Genomic DNA, 18,847 nt, shown 5'->3' on the forward strand with positions numbered 1-18,847 from the left:
ACCACAGTTCTATTTAACTATATTTTCTTTTTCTCATATATCTGTTTTTCTTTCAAACTCATTTATCTATTATTATCAACCAAATGTGTACTGTCGCTACTTATAAAATCACCATACACTCTAAACCACAAATACTTACATATCTTAGTATCTATTCCCAATTCTCGATTTTCCATTATTAGTAAATGGTTTCCTTGCGCCCATTTTTGTTTCCAATTTTTGATAGGTATTAGCAAATTGAAATTATCAAATGGCAAATTGAGTGCTAATTTCACTATCAAATTAGATGGATATGAAGATAGTGACAGTGATAAAAAATAAAAATTAAGGATAAGAAGTGGAATAGGAACTAAATATAAGTTATACTATTATGGTTATCATGAAAAAAAGTGTTCTTGGTATATATTTATAACTACATTGTGTTTCTATTTTTGATTTACAATTATTGATATTATTTCTATAGAGAGAATTTGATTGATTTTGAACTCTGTGCCAATGGAATATATTGGATATTGATATTAGTAGTGATGGTTTAGATTATTTTGTATTAAAAAGGTGGCAGTCATGGAATTGAAATTTAGGAATATTGATGAATATTGTAGTATATTAAGTAAAATCTAATATTGTTATGAAATTGTAGGTAAGTTTTTGGATATATGATGTAACATTTATAGCTGATAAAATGGTCTGCATAAAAAATTTTTAGGTAAAAGAGGAACATTAAAACAAAGATAAGTGTTTATTTAATGATAATTTAGATGTTGATAAGTAGGTAATAATGGTAGGAAATAAAGATAAATGAAATAGAGACTGTAAACCATCTTTTCCTTTACATTTTTGTTATTAATTATAACTCAAGGGTATTATAGAAATTTTGGGAAAAAGTATAGCCTTTTGGGTCTAGAATATTACTTAAATAGTGAAAATAGGGGACGTAAGTATAATTTTTAGAACTTGAGAGGAGCTTTCTACAATTGTTAAAAATCTCAGGGGAGGTATGTGAAATTAACCCTAAAAATAGAGCAGAAGTCCAAACGCCTCAGATGTATAGTGATCAGTATAATGTGGCATCCAGCCGATCACGGTGAAAAGGGACAGTAGAGGACAGCCATGCCCTAACCTCTGCACTGATTATAACTTCTCTTTTTTATAATGATTATTAGGAGGACGACTTGGTCCATCAGTGGTAAGCATCACTTAATCTATGGAATAAAGACTACAATGATGAGTTTTGGGTATGAAATTTCCAACACCCTTTGTACCTTTTCATTATTGTTCTCCTCCTTTTCATTTTTCAACTGTTTAATTGTATATCCATGCCATTTGCAAGCAGCCCTGAATGGCCGACCTTCAGAGGCAGATTCTTTGATTGACATTTTTTCGGTTGAACAACAAATGAGGAAGAAAATGATTAAAGATATCAAAGTTCAAGAGAAAACAGACTCACCATTGAACTCAAAAAAAATAATTTGCATTTCTTCTTTTCTCTTTGAATTTAGCAATATTTCTCCCATTGGTAATTCGAGAGAAAGAACTTGACAAGATCTACACTTTTAAGAGGCAAAAGAACGGAACTTCTAGTGATAGTTTACCTCATCAAAATTTAAAGCTTTCTGAAGAGGCTAGGCCTCGTAGAACTCATACGGATGACCGCGAATCCTTGGAATTCATGGAAAGCTGGCCATTATCATCTGAAACCCCACCATCATCATTATATACCTTGCTGCTGGAATCAACACCTACACCGTGAAATGACTCCCCAGATACTAATGCTTGAAGTAATTTTGGTGGTGGTGGGACTGTTACTTCAACTACTCCTTCCAGCATTTTTACCACCATTCCCATTGTTGGCCTAATTGATTCATCATCCTGGATGCACCAGACTGCTACCAGAGCTGCACGCTGCGCCTCTGCTATGTTGTATATGTTGCCAAGCCTCTCATCAACCACGGCAGCCACATTACCTTCTATAATTTCACGAGCTGCCCAAGGTGGAAAAAACCATTTTTCTGTTCCAACCCCTCCACCGCCACCAGCTGAAGGTGGCCCCTCTACATTGCGCCTGCCACCTAGCAATTCCAGTAAAGTCATGCCATAGCTATATACATCTGCTTTGGTGGTGATCGCCACACCAGAGATCCACTCAGGTGCAACATATCCCCACGTTCCTCTCATGGTGGCTAACACTCTACTGAAGTCCCTACCAATCAGCTTTGCCAACCCAAAATCTGACACTTTTGCTGAGAAATCTTCATCTAACAAAATGTTCTCAGGCTTAATATCACAATGTATTATACAATTTCGACATTCCTCGTGTAAATAAGCAATGCCTCTTGCAGTACCAATCGCTATACGAAATCTGGCATCCCAACTCAAGTTCTTACCATCCCGCCTCAGATACACACTGAGAGGACCATTTGGCATGAAATCATAGACTAGCAGCCTATGAGAATTTTCAGAACAAAACCCCCTCAATCTAACCAGATTTACATGCTGAATATTCCCAATTGTGCAGACTTCTGCACGAAATTCCTTCTCTCCACCGCCTGGTTTTTCAAGTCTCTTCACAGCCACTAGTGTAGAATCTGACAGTTCCCCTTGGAACACTGCCCCAAAGCCACCATGGCCAAGCTTATCTGAGAATCCCTTAGTAGCAGCATGAAGCTCTTTATAGGAAAATACCTTCAAATTTGTCACTGGAAAAACACCTTCCTCTTCCTCTTCCTGCTTCCTTTTCTTAATCCTCCTCCTCCTCCGCAGAAACAACAATACGATTACTCCTATTACTAGAATCACTAAAAACCCGCAAATTGCTTCAAGAAGTACAAGTTTCATCTTGTTCTTCACCTCAGCGTTGTTTCCTGGCACCCTTAAGTAAAGTTTTTCCTCGAGTGTGCTATCAGAAGTAAGATTTCTAAGATTCAGGAGTGAGCCATACAAGTTCTTGCACAAATTTGCTCTCTCATTGTAATGCAAACCAATACATGAACAATTTCTTATACACATTTTCTCACACTCACTCCTGGTTCCAGTAAATGACAACACCACTGCTCCCTCATAGCTCACCACACCTGCATCCTCAAAACCATCATTCTTACCACAAACATCACCACTTTGGCGGCGACAACCATTGGAAAAGTCCCCTGCATCCCATGAAACATCATCTACTGGCTTAAACCCCATCAAGCAGCTACATGGACTTAACAATTTAGCATTACAGAACCCAAAATTCCCACACAATGCATAAACTCTACACAAATTTTCAGGCTGTGACCAGAACATGTTCCAATACTCACTCTGAGGGGACCACGTGAATTGCTTCAATTGGCCAGTGTGGTCCACCTGGAACCTAGTAAGAGGTGGACTCAAACCATTATCCAATGATACCTCCGTATATCCAAATGATGCCATAGGAGTAAAGGGGTTGCCAAAATGAAACCTATAAATGTAAGGAACAGTCATTTCCGGCACCCCGGAAAATGCATTTCCAGTCCAATTCCCAGTTGACCAATAAATATTAGTACTATTGTTATCATTACTAGTATATACAAGAGCAATCTCACCGTAATCAAGTGGCATCAATCTCAGGGAATACTTCCCAGGTGATGGATCATTGGAACTCTTCCAACAAGTCAGCAACTGGTCTGCTGTCAAGTTCATGCCAGGAAGCCACGTGTCAGTTGGATAATCAAAGCTTTGCCAAACTTTGTCACCATTACTCGAGTAAAGCACTAAATTTCCCTGCTCCAGAAGCCTTGCCTCGATTGCTTTCTCAAGATTGTCACTTTCCCAAATAATGGTTCTTGAATCTTCTTCCTTCAGAGCTAACTTCCCATCCTGAGTGATTTCCACACTAGCTGAAGTTAAATTCTTGATGGGATTTTCCCTGTTTGCAACCCAAACATAAGTCGGGGTTGGAATTGAAGCATACCATATCCCCAAGTACCATTTGGACTCATCATCAGTACGGAAAAATCCCAACTCAAATGTCCTGTTCTCACTGAAAATTGTGGTATTTCCAGCAAGTACAAGACGGGATCTTTGCAAAGACTCTAACTTTATGCTATCTTTTAACCTTCCCCTAAATTCTTGGCTGGTTTTAGATAAATGGGACGGCTTTACATCCTGTTTTCTTGATTTTAGTAGTTCTGCAGTGGTGCTGAGGGCAAATGCTGTTGAAATCAGAAGCAAAGGAAGTATGAGAGATAAAGTTGGCATTTTTTTGGGAATTTTAGTATGGTTACGCGTTAATTCAAGAAGCATTCTTGGAGTTGAAATGCATTGAATTAATTGATTGACTGGGAAGCTTTGCTCAATTACTCAAGCTGCAGCAGATTACGAAGTGGGTATGTGCAGAGTTGAAGAGGAGGAGGGAGCATGGGGGAAAGTAATAAGGAAGGGAAAGGGAAAGAGCAGAGAGTGTTTTGTCTCTGATATCTATCTGAAAAAGCTACCACATTTGGACAAAGATTGGTGGTACCTATACTAGTGGAGCTACAAAAATGCTCTCTCAAATCACGGGGCCTTGTACATTAATGCACTTTTTTTTTGGCCATGCAAGAAGGGTGGAAATTTTACCAGGAAAATAAACGAATTATGGACGTGATTATAGCTCATAAAATTACGTGGTATTAACATTTACTCGTACCAAATTATACTTGAAAGCATGGCTTGTATGATAAGACTATAAGTTGAGGAAAAGATGTTTTTGTTATCTAATTAATTTACTCTGACTGAAATTTGAAGAATTACACAAATAATAATAATTAAGATTCATTAGGCAAGACTCACTCTTTATGAAGCTCAGATTTCAAATCCTATGCATAATAATTAGGAATAAGGATTGAAAAAAAAGGAAAGGTCCATTTAATTTAAAACATCCCTATTCGATTAGTAAGTCGAACATGGGTAGTGGGGTCCTGTTAAGACTTTTGAGGGACGAGGGGGCCCCATGGGCTAAGACCACGAGAGCACGAGTCCATTTAAACAACGGATTAGATAGGATGCTGTCCTTCTCTGGTTTCAACACTTTGACCTTTGTTCGGTTTTAGACCCGAGAAAATGTGCCGATTCTGGTACATTGTTGACAAATCCCACCATTCTTCTAATAAAACCATTTTCATAGCCAACTAATCTTTGGATTCTGGAAGTTGGTGAAAGTCGGGACGATCCTTTTCAGGTGGACGATTCTTCTTCGTATGCTCAAATTTTCTTCCAGAGGCAGGTGTATACTGTATAGCTGTACTGGTAATCACTCTAAATTTCTCGAGCACTGCTATTATTATTATTATTATTATTGCTTCAACATATAAGCTTTCTTTACTTGAAGCTGCCCAAGAAAGGTGTTTATACTAGGAGAGGTACTATCAATCGTCTAACACCATGCCAGCCTGTGAAAATAGTTGAAGGAAATAACAAGATGAATCCTTATACAATATAAATATAAGAACGGGTCGTGATCAAAGCAAATTTGAATTTCAATCGCATAAATAGAGATTTTTTTGAAAATGTGGAATGTTACGTAGTTTTTTGAAAACTTTGGTACAATTGAGAACAGCATGTGTTTATACCGAATACCTTCATTTTGATACATTTAAAGTTTTGATTTATGGATACATCTGGGGAATATGAAATTATTTTGCAACTATTTTTGCATTGAGTACAACTCATATAAGCTTATGTGTTATAATTACTGAAATGGTGTTATAGACACATTTAATTGAAGTATAGATTTTGTTGTACAATTAACACAAAGACATAATAACACGTTGTGCAATTCACATGTTACTAGAACTAGCCATTGGAAGATATTCCTTTATCTAAATCAATTTATGTCTACTCTTGCACGATTTTCAACTAACATCTGTAAAAGGATCTTTTGAGAATAATAAAATTGTAAAAGCATTGATAAAACAAAATATACAAGTGTGTGCTGCAATTAGAATGTATTATTATTAACTTTGTCATTTTTTATGACTATTGTTTTCCAAAATGTACTATTACTTATCTAATAAAAAAATCCTCTCGAATTACAAGCACCAAACTCCCGCACAGGCGTTCCTCCGTGGTATGATAAAAGTAAACAGGTTCATGATAGCATGAAGCCAAATTGAAGGAGCATTTTACAGATTTCTGTCGAGCTTTTTTTTTTTCAGTTTTTTCTGTCACAATATAAGAAGTACTAATCACATCGACGCTAGCGCATTTTTCGGTCGCCATTAGGGTGATCAGCTTTCTCGACTTTACACAGGTCAACGTGTACACGTTATTGTATGTTATATACAACTCAGTTGATGCCCAAATCCAAAGAAATGTGTCAATCAAAATCTCAAAATGTCAATTCAATTTTCAATTTAGCCATCTAATATTATATAGTTTTGCCTCTTAAACACCTTAAATAACAAGAATTCAACTTGGTCCGGGTATGAAATCTTGAAACCAGTCAAACGAAGCAACATGGCTGAATGCATGTATCATCCTAACTGATATCAGAAGATGAAATTTGTACAGCATTATGTCAATTGATAAACGATAAACAGTAGTATCAGAAGGATTAATCCATGAGAAATCGAGTAATGTCAGTGATCTTCCAGACATCAAAAGCAAAAGTGACTGTTTCTCTCGAGTCCACGACCATGAGCCTGAGTTTGCACCCTTCAACATCGCTCATAGTTTTCTCTGTACAGGATAAAAAGATCAACCAGCTACGCTGTCCTTCAATGCATAAAATGCCAATCTGTTAAAGATATGGCATCTGGTGTCCTAAAGTGAAAGGAGCTTCCTTCCTTCCACTAGTGCCCCTCTTCTTTCACGTTAATAGCTCCCCAGAATTGAGATGCCTTCCGAATTTGATCAAAATATGAACTTACATTGACATTTCAAAATATGCACATAATGCACAGAATTATTAAGAATTATACGAAAATGAATCTCTTGGCCACCCCACCCCATGGTGTGGACAAATTAACTTCTTAGGCAACCCTTCAAAATTCAAGTTGCCATGCCTTGACATCTCAAGGCCAAGACACTTCAATCTGATGGCATCACAAAGCTTCATAGATCATTTCCTGTCAGAATTGACAAGAAACATCATCTTATGTTGTTGCACATTTTCAACGGTAAAATAGATCGGGCCAATGTCGTCTGTTGTCAGCGACCACGACGACTAAGACTGGTATCTATACAGAAAGATGCCCCCACCCCCTTAGCCATTTAACTACTAAGCGCTAGTCCTAAACAGTTTAAAATAAACCATAAGCAGCATATTTGATATTAAAAAGAATCAATTTTAAAAGGAAGCCCTTGAGTTGCTTTTGAATCAAACTGTGTATTCAAATTTTCAACAATTTAGAAAACCAAATTCTTTTCCAGTTTCAATAAGCTGCACATAACTTATTTGAGCTGTTGAGAACAATCCCAAAGACCCAAAAATATCACTTCCAGTTTTTGGAAACATGTTTTTACAGAGAAATGCTATCAGAGTAATTAAATAGACTGTGATGTATAAGGAAAGGTAATAAAAAGACCTGATCACATATGGGACAAGTGTCACTTCTTTCCATCCACTCCAGTATGCAAGAGAGATGAAAATGATGATTACATTTGGTGACGATTCTAGGATTCTCCGCATCATAATCTGCAAGAGAAAATGCAAAAAAATTAACCTAGCAGTGGTGAGCTACTAAAAATCCATGAAAAAGAGTGATGTTGTTACTGTTCCCCAAAATTGCTGTTAGGCAAATAAAGTGGTGCACCTTCAAGACATGTAGGACAAACATCAGCTTCTTCATCTGGAGTCAATGAATTTAAGTGAGGGCTTGATTTCAGAAGCTCATTTCCAATTTTTTTAGTAGTGGCAAGAAGGAAGCCAGGTTCAGCTTTCAAATCAGATTCTTTATTCTCTACAGGTATATCTGTCTCAAAGCTGCTTGCATTGCCTGGTTCTCCAGCAGAATTAGAATCAGTTGGTGGACGGCCCAAAACCACATCAAATGGAATAGGTGTGGGTGGGGATCGAAAAGTGTCAGGAATTGATGTATCAAGATTCAAATCAACCAGGAAACCAGCAGTGAGTGCAGTTGCAACACTGTCATTAGAAGTCAGGGACTCGTGTTCCTCCGACACGGATGGGCACTGCACAAAGAAGTAGATCTGAGACTCAAAAAACAGCTACCACAAAAACGAGGATTTCATACTGTGGATTTGCTTTTAAAACAAAAAACACGAGAGCAGAGAGACTTGCAGCATTTGGAAATAAAAGACCTCATGAACTCCCCATAGACAAACATATAATCGGAGTTCCATGGAAGAACTGTTCACTAGAAAGTTATAAAGACTGTTTAACATTGCCACGTCCCTACAAGGAGTCAAGACTTGGGTAGCAAGGCACCCAACACTTTTACACCATTTGCACATTTTTGGTTGCCCCTTTTTCATTTGGGGCATGTGTTGGAGAAGGGGTAGGGGTGGCATTCATGTATAAAAGGAACCGGGACTTCTAAACTGATGAATTCATCCCACTCATAAGCACTGGTAAGTGCTCATCCAAGTTTCGTATAAGCGGATAACCATGAGAACATATGGCCACGTACAGTATATTTAAGCAAACTAAAGTATCCAACTAAAACGGAAAAATACTAACAAAAGCAATGGTGCTATGGCCTAAGTAATGAAGGAATACGTAAACCATGTGGTATCAGTTCTTTCAAGACCAGTCATGCAAACTATTAGGTCCACCAAGCTATAAAAACAAATGCACTCAGTGTAGTGATCCAAGTGCAAGAAGCAAAGTGAATTATTCATAGGAAATCTCTCCCAATAACTCGGAGCCTAAGAAGATGATTCTGACAAGGTAAGAGAAAGTAAGCTGTTGTCTAGATAATGGAAGTAATTACCCACATAGTAAAATACAGGAGTTCCATGAAATTGAGGCTTGCGGGAAGAACAACAGCAACCTCCCATTTCCTGCCTATTTGTTTATATCACTTAGTAAAAGGAACATGATTTTCTGGTCACCATAATGAAAATGAGAGTAACTGCTACAAAGAATAAGAACATACCATGTTAGGCCTGTGAATCAAATTAAACAAGAATTATAAAGTTGCACTCTTGCGGCAACAATTCAAGAGGGTGGGGGACAAAGAAGTAATGCACAGAGATGATCAGCAAGAGAATCTCAAGAACCAAGTGCATGGATGAAATTTTTGAAACTTATAATCTTGGAATCAAGATAACTGTAACCCTCTTTCATCAATACCTTGTGAAAACGTGACGCAGCCAGATCCACCAGGAAAAACTGTTTTAAGTACAGATTCAGTCCTAGATGTTCTTACTTCTACATCAATGATTGAACCACCAAGACTGCACCAGATGAAGCACCTAACTACTATTTTTCAGCTTGCAGGTAACATGAGAATGGTTATTGATGCAAAACTCAACGATCTTCTAAAAAGTAACCAAAGCAAAGCTCTTACACTCAAAAGGAAAGGAAAGAAGTACGGAAGAATCATTTGTATATGATCAACATATTTATCATGTCCACCTCGTATGATAAGTACCGATTCAGGGATGGTAGAAGCATGATTAATTATAACTATTTATGGTAAAGGAAGAAGTTAAGGGAGATAAATGCAACAAGAAAATGTGGTAATGAAAACACCAAGGCTAGAAAGTACATTATAGACCTTTGTTGGATCGTACCCACAAGAACGTCATAATCCAATTCAAGCAAAATGTGAGACAAAACGTTCAAGTTCAAACATTTATAAGCAATACATTACGTCCGCAGAGGTGAGCAAAATCCAAGAAGCAGGGAGCTATGAATACACAAGGCCTCATCGTACATGGTCATGGACTTTAAAGCACCATACTTAACGTAGTAATGATACCTAATAGATTAACGTAGTAATAGATTAGGTAGATTGGCCTTTCTTTTACTTTCTTCAGTTTCACCAAATTCTAAGCACTTGCATTTCGAATTCTCGATACAACTACAATTACTTGAAAAGTCAATTGATAATGTTCTGGACCACAAGCAGGCACTCCATGGTCCAAGAATTCCCTGCTCCTTGGAGTCCTTTTCTTAACAGCTGAATCAATAGGGGATACCACCCCACTTAAGTTGTTATTTATGAACATTTACATTTCCTAATGAGCTATAGCTTCCCAACCGCTTCCACCAAAATAAAGAAAAAAATAAGTTATGCTACGATGATTGGTACAAACAAGAATGACACTTTCTGTCGCTGTACAACTGTTGAAAGAAAATTTTTTCCAGCTCAATCAAGAATAGCAAAAGAAAAATATCAGTCAAAAGCCAACAAAGAAGTGAGAAGATACAAACTTTCTCCGCCATATAGCCACCCCTGTCCCTCCTCCTCCTCGCCCAAGTCCCAGGGGGAAAAGATACAAAAAGAAAAAAAATGGAAAACTAAAAAGGATGAACATCAAAATTGCATAAACAGAAGACATTGAAAAAGGCAATTTCTGGACTACAAAGTTCACTAACAGAAAATGTTCAAACCATCAAAGACTTGTAAAAATATGACCCCAAAAAAAAAAAAAACACAACCCAGGCCTGAACTCGACATAAAGAAGTGCATACTGTACAAGTCAACTTTACCTTCAACCAACAAACAGAGACTGGTGATGGTGGGATGCTGCTGAACGAGTGCTGCTGACTGAAAGGGTCAAAAGGGCTGCTACTGTTGACGCTTTTTTTTTTTTTTTTTTTGTAAGTTTTATCTTTCAGGTCTGCAAATGAGAAGAAGGGATTAATTTCATGTCCGACTACTATTAGTATTTTCTGTATTAGCTTCAGCAAACTTTTCTTCTGTTTTTGGTAACGTATGGGTGGCGAATCTTTATCAATTTTGAGAGAGAAAACAACTGGAGGGAAGACCTGAGAAGGGAAAGTTGAAGGTTGTTTTTTCAGAAAGTAAAGAAATGGGAAATTTGGGGAGCGAGCGTGGTGGCATATTTGATGTTTGATAGTCCCTGTAATAATGAGCAGTAAGCACGATGACCACTTTCTGTGAATAGGTATTAGGTGGGGTTAGTGGCTGCGAATTGTTTCAGTTTTCAACCCAAAAAAAGAAAAAAAAAATTCAAAAGCAACTGATGATGCGAGCCACGGATGAGAAAAAGATGGTACAGTAGTTTTCAAAAGGGTGGCGTCGCCCGGACTCGAACCGGAGACCTTCAGTGTGTTAGACTGACGTGATAACCAACTACACCACGACACCGTTTGATTCGAACACGTCCGTAATTCATAATAGGAATATAACGGGATAAATAGTAGGCTCGATTTCAACTTTGAAGCAATATCTAAGTAAAAGTGTCTATATATATATTCCAAGGATGGTATTTTATTAGAAGCCACCACGCACCCTCACAATCTCAATCCCTTTTTTTTTTCTAGAACTTTAAAATTATTTTAATTTAAAAATATTTAGCTCCGCAATTTTGTTACAATCAACTTGTTTGAAATTGTTAGTTAACTTTTCATGATGTCCAATTGCGGTGTGTATTTAGGTAACCCTCATCGACTCTTATCCTTTTTCACCATTTCAAATTTACGCGTCACTTATCCACTAACTCGGAGCACTGAAAACTCAAATCACATCTATAAACTGAAGGCGCCATGCCAATTACAATTCCTATAACTCTATAATAATTAACTGATAACACAAATCATTCATTCACACTCCATTCTGATTACAATTCCTACAACTCTATGCTAATTAACTGATAACACAAATCATTCACAACAACTAATGAATACTTACCACTAGCATTCTGACCCGTACAATGCACAAGTTTATATTTCAATTCAAAACAATATTAACGTATATACTTATATATTATAGTATAAGGGGTTTATATTTCAATTCAAAACAATAAAGTTGAAACCAATTTTTGTTTACCTATTGTCTGTCAAAATATAACAACACTTTGAATATAATAATTTACATGATAGAGCAATTGTAAACTTATTTATCAATATATCATGTTATACCCATATATCAAAATTTTTAACATTAAAAATACAAAGTATAACTAGTTCATTTCCTTCATTTTTATAAAATTTTGCTCCCATCTTGTAATTCTAAAATTGTTGAGTGCTTATAGAATAAGGTTCTTCATAAAATTTAATATATGTTTAAAACAATCTTTGTAATATGTGTTTTTAAAATTTTCAAAATTATTAAAAATTGCCACTCTTCCCATCATCTCTTACGTACTAACTGGCTATTTACTACCTTCTATTATTTTCAGATCTCTTACCACAATACCATCTTTCCTATCATATCCCCACAATCCCATTCTTTCTTCTCCCCTCTCTTCGTCAAACTTTGTAGTAGTTTTCCTTCCTTTTTCAACCTTTTTCACCACTGATTAACTCATTGCTATTCTCTTTCCCTCACCTATAGCTAGCCTCTAACTTCCTATCCTTGCCACCCAATTTCCTATTATTTTCCTCTCACCATTCTCCCAAACCCTTTAAATTCATAATTTGTTTTTTTGCTAGTAGTACTTTGTTTTTTATTTAGTGATTTGATAATTAATGATTCACAAATGGTACCATTCTTGATTTTTTTTTTTAAAATCCATGACCAATGAATATTATTTTCTTTTTGTTTTCTATATAATTTACCATTTTAGTTAGGATTACTAAATTGAAGGTAAAATATTGATATTTACTTTTTTACTTTTAGTAGGGTTGGTGATGTTTCCTCTTTATTTATCTTTACATTAATAGATTTCAAATCAAATTCATATATAAGTGGGTCACTTCTTACTTTTTAAATTCAAAAGACAAGAAATGATATATAACAATTTAAAAAATTCAAAATTCTATAAAAAAAGAATGAAGAGTTATAAGCATTCTGATTTAACCATTCTAAAAACCCTTCCTGCAATACATATATATATATCTGTATATGTGGATGTCTTCCCATTTTGTTCCCTCACCAAATTTATTCTCATTCGTCATCCACCCAAACCAAAAGGAGGGAGAAAAAATAATATTACGTGTCATAGCCTAATCAAGGAGAAAATCCACCTATATGTCAATCAATTTACTATTATAAAATTCCTAATCACATATGCTATATATAGAAAGCTCCCAGGTCTAGGTAAATTACGCCAAAAAACCAGTTCAACTTCTCGAAGCTGTGGGCAAAATGACTTGGTTTGGAAGCAATTCATTGTATAGGTACCTATTCTATTTGTTAGTCAGGCAATTTAAGAATTTTTAGAAATTTTAGGGCCACAATAGGAAATTTAAGAGAGCATGTTATGTAAATTATCCAAAATGACAGGCTGCAATCTAGTCGCAAACCAAATTTGGTTGGAGAGTAAAGGGAACAGATTGTATGGAAAAAGGAGGGGGAAAGAGAGAGGGCCTGGTTATATGGCTAGGCCTGTCAACGGGTCGGGTCTAGACCCGGATCCGGACCGGATCCGTGAAATTATTGCGGGTATGGGTAGGGATTTAATTCCGTTTTCCGGATCCGGATCCGGATCCGTTTTGTCAAACAAAAAAACGGGTCGGATACGGAATATAGTATTCCGACCCGTATTAGACCCGGATCCGGATATAAATGAATTAATAATTTAAAAAATATATATTTATCAATATAATTTGATTAGGGTGATGTATCTTAATAAAATTAATTTGATTTCTTTTCTTATTTGGTTTTTTCTTTGCATTAGTTAGAAATTAATTTACAAATATATTTTTTTCTCATTTTTATTAGAAATTATAAAATTTGGTAAATTTGTTCGGGTAGACCCGGATCCGGATCCGGGACCCGCCGGATCCGGATCCGGAACATAGAATAAAAGACCCGTCGGGTAAACGGGTCGGATCCGGATCCGGTATAGTAATTCGGGTCCGGGTCCGGAATAATGAATTCCGGCCCGGACCCGACCCGTTGACAGCCCTATATATGGCTGATGAAGAAAAAGGTGTTAATGTGTAGGTATTTTGGTGTGTCTGTTTTATGGATGGTGTTTGATTTTTTTTTTCGTTTTAGTGTTTTAGAGAGGGTTACTATAGATATATTTTGGTTATTCAAAGGCAAACCAAGTTAATTAGCCATCATACTAAATGCACAAAATGCAAATTATCATAAAGGAATAGGAGCAGTACAATTATACAAAATCAATCACTAATTGTTGTAATTGAATTAAATTTATTTTTAATATTTTAAAATTAATGGGTTTGACTTAAATATCTTTTACTGGTTATTAATACACAGGTCTAGGATTGCTTTTTATATTTTCTATGGATCGAATTATTTTATGCACAATATTATGAGTAAATCTTATATATATTGACAATGCATACACTATCATCGTTGGATCTATGACACATGTGCACAAATTGAATTTCAAATTCAAATTTTATATAATTGTCGTTCATCCAACGCTGATAGTGTAGAAATTATTATATTGACATATAATAGATAGATCAAATTTGACTTGAAATTACCCATATATGTAAATGTACATAAATTTTTCTTATGATCTCATAGTACCGTTTTTATTTTGTGGAATCAGAACATACAACCTACAGTTAAAAATTAACCCAATGTTAGAAAATAATTAACACATTCCACTAAATTGTTTTTATACCTTTTTATATATAATTTATTTTCATAAATTTGGAAATAAAATAATACCTCTTCATAATTGTATAAACCAACTCATACCCCAAGAAATTTTTTTGTGTGATTCCCCAAAGTCTAGGTTGTTTGTACGAATGGCAATTGGGGTAAATACCCGCGGGAGGTTAATGGGTGAGGCGGGAAATAAAACTCATCCCTCATTAAAAAAAGAGTTGGGGGATGAGATACTATACCCCCGCCCTGTCCCCTGCTTATATAAAGTTTATATATATATATATATATATATATATATATATATTATTAGTTATACTAAATTACTAATTACACTTTTACTAATAATATATTTTGGCTAATTATAAACTTTTTCCGGGTGGGGGGAACGGGTGACGAGGGCCGGCGGGTGGGTCCTTTGCCATTCCTAGTTGTTTGGATTGTATTTTGTAGAGAGCTTTTGGGGAAAAAATTATCGTAATATTTTGGGATGTGATATGTGTGAAATGAAGAGTTGATTTGGAAATATGTAAAAAAGTTATTTACTAAAAATAGAAAATTTTTCTCCAAATAAAATAGCAGTTCAAAACAACACCTGATCGAATCTCATATTGAAGTTTCTCTAAGTAGCTCCTCTAATTTATCAATGTTTGATTACTAAACTTTTTTCTTTGGGGGGTGTCAATTGAAACTTGAAACTCGAGCATTGTTTTCTTTTTATAAGCACAAATTAAAACACGAACGCATCAAAAGCCAACGACTATGGACATGGGCTTAATTGAAAGTTGAAACAATCTTAATGCTACTCTGGAATTCCAAAGGGAAAATTGCACTTTTGAGAAGGGCCATACCTGTGTATTGTGTCAGGCCAAATTGAACTCAACCCTTCAAGCTTTCACAGTTTTCAATTTTGTGATTCAAACTTGAAGCGCAAAATGTCTTTTTTGACTGAAACTTGAATGAGACATTTTAGTCGCAATTTACCATTTCTATTTCGATATAATCCTACGTTGTCTTGCAAGTTGCAATGAACATTTTGTACATTCTCCCGCCAGTTTGCGATGATCAAATGCCTTTCCCTTTCAATCCAGGCCGTCCTTTTTAAAAGACGGTTATCCTTTCTAACCACTCCCTCCATAACTAGACCTCGCGGTTCACTTCCAACACGAGAATCTGCAGCTCGTTCTGCCTGTTCACAATTAACCCATAAGTTTATCTCCAGTGAACTGAAACACTCAGCAAAATTCAATCTTTTTCATCAAGGGAAACAGCTGCATGGCCAAATTATAAAACTGGGATATCAGAATATGCTGCCATTACAAAATCTGCTCTTAAATTTTTATCTCAATTGCAAATGTGTATCCAATGCTCATCAGGTATTCGGTGAAATGATTGTTAGAAACATAATCACCTGGAATACAATGATATGTGGCATTGCAACCGAGTTTAGCTATTTCAAATCAAATTTTGATCTAGGTATTTGTTACTTTGGCAGAATGTTGACGGGAGAAGTCAGACCAGATTGGATTACGTTCAGGGGTCTATTTCGTTTGTGTGTAGATACTAATAACGTTGAGATGAGTCAAGTGTTGCATTGCTTTGTAATGAAGTTGGGCCTGTGTGATGATCTTTTTTTAAGAAGTGCTCTTGTAGATATGTATGGAAAACTTAGGCTTGTTGAAGAGGCTAGGCATGTTTTCATTTTTATTAAACAGAAAGACTTGGTGCTTTGGAATACGTTAGTTTCCTGCTATGTACTTAATTCTTTTGAGGATGAGGCACTGAGACTGTACAAAGTAATGAGGTCTGAGGGGTTAACAGGTGACGAGTTTACATTCACAAGTTTGCTTAATTCTTGCGCTAGTTTTGGAAATTGTCAATTGGGCAGGGGCATCCATGGGACTCTAGTTAAACTTAGCTTTGATTTGGATGTTCTGGTGGCTAGTTCACTTGTTGATATGTATGCAAAGAATGAAAGTTTAGTTGATGCTCGAAAGGTTTTTGATATGATGATCTCAAAAAATGTGGTTTCTTGGAACACTATGATTGTTGGTTATGGACAATATGGTGATGGGGTTCAGGCTATGAAACTTGTTAACAAAATGTTTCAGGAAGATTTCCATCCGGATGAGCTGACTTTGGCTAGCGTCTTCATTTCATGTGGTATATTAGCCATGGTTGGTGAAATCACACAACTTCATGCATATACTGTAAAGAATGGTTTGTCATCTTTAACATCAATTGCTAATGCAATGATTAGTGGATACTCCAAGTGTGGTAGCATTGTTTCTGCCTTGCAAGCTTTTAGGTCAATTTTAGAGCCTGACCTTGTCTCATGGACATCTATGATTGGAGCCTATGGATTCCATGGTTTTCCACATGAAGCTACTGAACTTTTTAAGAGGATGTTATCTAATGGTGTGAAGCCAGATCGAATTGCATTTCTTGAGGTTCTGTCCTCCTGTGGCCATGGTGGATTGGTCAATGAGGGGTTACGGTACTTTGCTCTGATGACTGATGTCTATAAACTAGTTCCAGATCCAGAGCATTATGCTTGTCTTGTTGATCTTCTTGGAAGAGTTGGGCTTTTGAAGGAGGCTTTTGATGTTTTGACCTCAATACCAGTGGAACATTGTTCGGATGCTATGGGGGCCTTCCTTGGTGCTTGTAAGGTACATGGGAACCTAGGATTAGCAGAATGGGCAGCTGAAAAGCTGTTTACTTTGGAGCCAAAAAGGGCTGTAAATTATACTCTCCTGTCAAACATGTATGCTTCAAATGGAGCCTGGTCTGATGTAGCCACAATTCGTAGATTGATGAGGGAGATGTGTTATCCTAAAGCTCCTGGTTGTAGCTGGATGGAGATTGCCGGGAAGGTATATTCATTTGTCTCAGGTGACAAGTCCCACCCGCATGCTAGAATGGTTTATTCCATATTGGGACATCTTTATGAGCTAATGAAAGTAGAAGTGAAAGAATCCACAGAGATCTTCAATTCGTTGTTCTTAAATTGAAGCATTCTGCTGATTTTGTGCCATTGTTGAGAATAAGTAGTTGAAAAGTGACTGTCCATTGGAGATTGGTTTATATCTACCAGTACAAACAAAAGAATTTGCAGGATTTATAAGGTAAAGAAAGCTCTATCTTAGAACCGCTAACAGAGCCTGCAAGTCAGAAGCTTGAAACCATTTCTGGTTAACTAAATTCCATCACCATGTTATAACGTGCAGTTTTCATAGTGTTGGATCACTTTTTATGCTCGAGGGTGCATGAACTATCACTTTTTTCTTCCATATTCTTTACACATTCGTCTTATTTTGTCATATTGGAATCATTTATTCTTCTGACTTTCTATGCAACTTCCAGTTCATCTTTTTTCATTTTTTGTACCTTCCATTATGTCTGCTGACTTTCTTGTGCTTAACAATTACTTCCTGTTTTGATCAAATATCTACAAGCATGACCTCATATGGAAGCGGATTCCCTTATATTTTGTGAAGGAAATACAATAGTAAGTTAAAACTAATACTGCTTTACTCACAATCCCCTTTCTGTATTATGATCTTGTAGGTGCCATGTATTTTGCATTGGCCCACCATTAAGAGCTGGATATCCTGGTCCTTACATTCATGTTATTTGTGACAGACCCGATACTTCCACCTTTTTCTTAAATATTCACTACTAGTTAAAAGCCAAGGATTGGCTCATGTGACTGATGATCTCTTTTACGTAGTCATTTTCTTGGGCTGTAGAATCACCTCTAGGTATTAACTGTGTGCAAGAAGATCCATGGCAATGGATGTTCCTCAGGATTTGAGGTTTACTTCTTCTGTTCCTCATAGGTGGCATTTCCTTGCGAGCTATTACAGTTGCTCATCATATATTATCTATTACGGGAGAGGAGATATCCATATCAATTGGGCTACCATTGTTGTTTGTCTTTAACTTCTTCACGTCTTTTCGAGCCAACTGCCGGAGTTCCCTTTGAATCTTGATTATATTGCCAACTTGTAATTTCTTGAATTGGTTTGCAAGTATTACTTTCAACTAACTGTGATTTTGACAGAGCTAATTGAGACCCTTGATCTGACAATTCCATTGTTTGTTTTTATTTTCCACACTAATCAAGGATGAACCAGCTATTTTCAGAACCTCATGTGTGTTTTGAAGCTTTTTTTTTTTTTTTTTTTTTTAAGGTGTTGTGAAGCTTAATTATGTAAAAA

At 36.3% G+C, this 18,847-nt stretch overlaps 3 protein-coding genes and 1 non-coding gene across 11 annotated transcripts; 1 reads left to right on the top strand and 3 right to left on the bottom strand.

Moving 5' to 3' along the window:
• Positions 1 to 1,449: 1,449 nt before the first annotated feature.
• LOC113728090 (G-type lectin S-receptor-like serine/threonine-protein kinase SD2-2) lies at positions 1,450 to 4,446 on the bottom strand. The gene has a single exon (XM_027252582.2). It carries the CDS (start codon positions 4,261 to 4,263, stop codon positions 1,639 to 1,641), a length of 2,625 nt encoding a protein of 874 aa, XP_027108383.1. The 5' UTR covers positions 4,264 to 4,446; the 3' UTR covers positions 1,450 to 1,638.
• A 2,002-nt stretch (positions 4,447 to 6,448) lies between these two features.
• Positions 6,449 to 11,046, bottom strand: LOC113733207 (probable E3 ubiquitin-protein ligase RHB1A). 8 transcript variants are annotated; one of them, XM_072081181.1, is made up of 6 exons: positions 10,622 to 10,730; positions 9,257 to 9,360; positions 8,899 to 9,035; positions 7,755 to 8,133; positions 7,527 to 7,636; positions 6,449 to 7,067 (listed from the first exon to the last, which is right to left on the bottom strand). In XM_072081181.1, the coding sequence occupies exons 3-6, from the start codon at positions 8,959 to 8,961 to the stop codon at positions 7,044 to 7,046; spliced, it is 576 nt and encodes a 191-aa protein (XP_071937282.1). In that variant the 5' UTR covers positions 8,962 to 9,035; positions 9,257 to 9,360; positions 10,622 to 10,730; the 3' UTR covers positions 6,449 to 7,043. The 8 variants fall into 8 exon arrangements, with proteins under 8 accessions (XP_071937282.1, XP_071937283.1, XP_071937281.1 ...); XM_072081182.1 differs by having other exon boundaries at positions 8,899 to 9,038; XM_072081180.1 differs by lacking the exon at positions 9,257 to 9,360 and having other exon boundaries at positions 10,622 to 11,046.
• Positions 11,047 to 11,169: 123 nt separating this feature from the next.
• Positions 11,170 to 11,243, bottom strand: TRNAV-AAC (transfer RNA valine (anticodon AAC)). The gene has a single exon. It is a non-coding gene; the product is annotated as a tRNA-Val (tRNA).
• A 4,066-nt stretch (positions 11,244 to 15,309) lies between these two features.
• Positions 15,310 to 18,004, top strand: LOC113733208 (pentatricopeptide repeat-containing protein At2g46050, mitochondrial-like). Its single transcript, XM_027259441.2, has one exon. The coding sequence runs from the start codon at positions 15,686 to 15,688 to the stop codon at positions 17,636 to 17,638; it is 1,953 nt and encodes a 650-aa protein (XP_027115242.1). The 5' UTR covers positions 15,310 to 15,685; the 3' UTR covers positions 17,639 to 18,004.
• Positions 18,005 to 18,847: the final 843 nt, after the last annotated feature.

Source organism: Coffea arabica, chromosome 2e (genome assembly GCF_036785885.1).
Source record: "Coffea arabica cultivar ET-39 chromosome 2e, Coffea Arabica ET-39 HiFi, whole genome shotgun sequence".
Taxonomy (NCBI): Eukaryota; Viridiplantae; Streptophyta; class Magnoliopsida; order Gentianales; family Rubiaceae; genus Coffea; species Coffea arabica.

Excerpts from the sequence above, each read along its gene's own strand:
- LOC113733207 (XM_072081180.1), bottom strand. The coding sequence starts at position 8,961 with ATGGGAGGTTGCTGTTGTTCTTCCCGCAAGCCTCAATTTCATGGAACT. Across the intron at positions 8,134-8,898 it reads GAACTCCTGTATTTTACTAT|TGCCCATCCGTGTCGGAGGA; the intron begins GTGGGTAATTAC and ends TTCTTTGTGCAG. Across the intron at positions 7,637-7,754 it reads TTGTCCTACATGTCTTGAAG|ATTATGATGCGGAGAATCCT; the intron begins GTGCACCACTTT and ends TTTCTCTTGCAG.
- LOC113728090 (XM_027252582.2), bottom strand. The coding sequence starts at position 4,263 with ATGCTTCTTGAATTAACGCGTAACCATACTAAAATTCCCAAAAAAATG.
- LOC113733208 (XM_027259441.2), top strand. The coding sequence starts at position 15,686 with ATGATCAAATGCCTTTCCCTTTCAATCCAGGCCGTCCTTTTTAAAAGA.